This window comes from Olea europaea, unplaced genomic scaffold (genome assembly GCF_002742605.1).
Source record: "Olea europaea var. sylvestris unplaced genomic scaffold, O_europaea_v1 scaffold809, whole genome shotgun sequence".
Classification (NCBI taxonomy): domain Eukaryota; kingdom Viridiplantae; phylum Streptophyta; class Magnoliopsida; order Lamiales; family Oleaceae; genus Olea; species Olea europaea.
Genome location: NW_019266527.1, coordinates 19,173 through 21,814, shown reverse-complemented (window position 1 = coordinate 21,814; position 2,642 = coordinate 19,173). Strand labels below are relative to the sequence as shown.

Below are 2,642 nucleotides of genomic sequence, written 5' to 3'. Positions count from 1 at the left end.
TACAAATGTTTAATATTTTAAAATATATTATGCAATATTTCAAACACATTGTAAAACATATTTCGTGACAAGTATTACTTGTTACTAAATAAATATTACTACAAGCATGCGTTGTTACAAAATTTGACCTTTAAAAGAATATTCGCAACAAACATTTTTCTTGTAAAAACTTTATTGTAATACTCGTTACAACAATTGTCTTATCGCCCTTTTTTTTTTTTTGCAACATATATGCATCGCGACGACATTATGGCTACAAATGTCATGTTGCTATTTCTTATTTTTTGTGTCAAATAAATAGTGTTGTAATTTTGTTAAAGCAATTAATGGTTAAAAGTTGTTGCATTATATATTTCGTGACTCAATATTCGCACCAAACACATTTCTCATTAAAACACTATTAGATTATTCTTTGCGACAAGCTAACTTGTCACATTATAAATTTTTTGCAACACATATACATTGCAGCAATATTATGGCTACAAATATTGTGTTGCAATTTCGTATTTTCTGCATCAAACAAATATTATTGCAATTTTGTTAATGCGATGAATGGTCAAAAGTCATCGAAAAACACATTTCCTGACTCATATAGCACGACGATACTCGCAACAAACATGTTGTCGCTAAATTACTTTTGCAATAAAATCTCAATTTTTGCAACAACAATTTTTTTTTTTCGGCAAAACAATTGTTTTTTGAAGTGAAACTCCACAAAAGTTGACACACCAATGATTAGTATTCTAAAAATCGCACATAAACACGAGGCTCAAGTAAAATGTCTACATGTGCTTTATTCATTTTTTAAATTTTATTTTAACTTTTTAAAAGCCTTTTATTTGATTTAGTTTCAAGTTTTTCCTTCGAAAATTTTATAATTAACTAATTATAGGAATTATTAAGTAAATATAGTATTTTATAATTTAGATGTTTGGTATGTATTATTTTAATTATTAAAATGTGAAATAAGAAAAACGGCTTTTTATGTCTAGGCCTCGCCTAAGTTCGTAAAACCTGAAACACGGCCTCCATATCTAATCACGCTTTATGCTTTTTAGAACATTGCTAATAATAAGCACTCGACACTATTTGATGCTTGAGAAAGTTTTTAGAAAATGAATAATATGGTCCCGACTCTAGTATCCTAAAAACAAATCCAAAATCCAAAAAACGTAATACGCAACCTAAGTTAAAAAGTAAAAAATAAAAGGTAAAATGGATTAAAAAAAAAAAAGGGTTGCCTCTCAATAAAAGCTTGTTTTAAAGTCACAGGCTCGACTTTTCAGAACAATTATGTCATGATACTTTCAATATGTTTTGGAAGCATCGTTCAGTTTGCATCAATTGAGGGCACATTATTTTTCTTTTGCCTGCCCCTTTGAATCATCTACTACCTTTTTTTACTGTCTTTTGTTGAACCAAGATAGAATCACCATTAATGGGATGATCGAGTTGGTGGAGTATGTGAGCACGGAGGCATTTGGTTACAAATTCGATTCCCCCTATCATTACTTTCTCGGTAGAGCTGTCACACTGAACTTGCTTAGTGCGGTTTACCTAGTTATCGTGATTTGCAAGCTATTGTGTCATCCCGAAAGTTTATCCAATGTGCGCCTGAAGGATAGCGACTACGGAGTCCCCAATCATCAAAAAAAGAAAGAAAGATAGAATCCCCATGATTATGATTAACTAATGAAATATGGGAGCTTTCCTGAAATAAAGAAAATTAAGAGAGAGAAACTGAATCATTTTGCTTGTTTCGATCCTGTAATATATAGCCCATGTTCGAGCCACATTCGAGGCAAAAAAATGCATTATTCATGTCAAATCAATAGGAAATGTGTGGTTAAAAAATAAGAAAAAGTTTTAGATTTACGTGTAATATTATTTTATTAAAGAATGTGTGATTAAAATGATGTCAAATCATTGTTGAAAAATGTATTTTTGAAAAATAATGTGGCTCAACATAATCGAATCTCAAAAGGAAAGTAGATTTATTTGGTAAATTACTATAATACAAACTCTTTCAGTTAGAATAAATAAGAGAAGTTAATTTAAAGTTTGGGAGCCCTAATTTCATAACTAACTATGAATTGGTGGAAACCAAAACAGTCGCCATCCTCCTCAGAGCCGCCGCGGCGCGGCGGGCTTTTCCACAATCTGCAATCCCAATTCTCCAACTTCCTCCAGATGCCCCAAAACTTGCTCTTCAACGGCTGCCGTGCAACAGCTCAAACCCCGAATATTACTTCAGATCAAGCTTGGGATGCTTTAAAGCAATTATTCTACCCTCGTTATGTTGTTTATAATACAAGAATGGGCCTAAGGGACCTGAAGTATAAACGCACAATCAAGGATTATGTTATGGTGGCAACAATGATTATGCTTCAGATCCATATTCTCTCAGATGATGATCTACTTAAATTAGCATACGAACTTCAATACTGGACAAAGCAAGAATTAAACCGTTACAACCATCATAGGAAAAAGAATCTTGCTATGTCTGAAGAGGAAATTGGAGAAAGATTATGTAGAGTGCCTGTTTATAATATCAAATTTTCTGAGTATGAAGCAGCCCAGATGGCTTCACTCACGAATCGAAGGAAAACAATTCTAGGGTATTTTTTAGGTAAGGCAGATGC

The 2,642-nt window shown here is 32.4% G+C and overlaps 1 protein-coding gene across 1 annotated transcript in view; it reads left to right on the top strand.

The window, feature by feature from the left end:
* The first annotated feature begins 2,058 nt into the window (after nucleotides 1-2,058).
* The window catches only part of LOC111391626 (protein TIC 22-like, chloroplastic), a 2,968-nt gene continuing 2,384 nt past the window's right edge, over nucleotides 2,059-2,642 (top strand). The window contains exon 1 of the mRNA XM_023016878.1: nucleotides 2,059-2,629. Coding sequence (XP_022872646.1) covers nucleotides 2,089-2,629 — 541 coding nt within the window. The 5' untranslated portion in view covers nucleotides 2,059-2,088. The remainder of the gene's footprint in view (nucleotides 2,630-2,642) is intronic.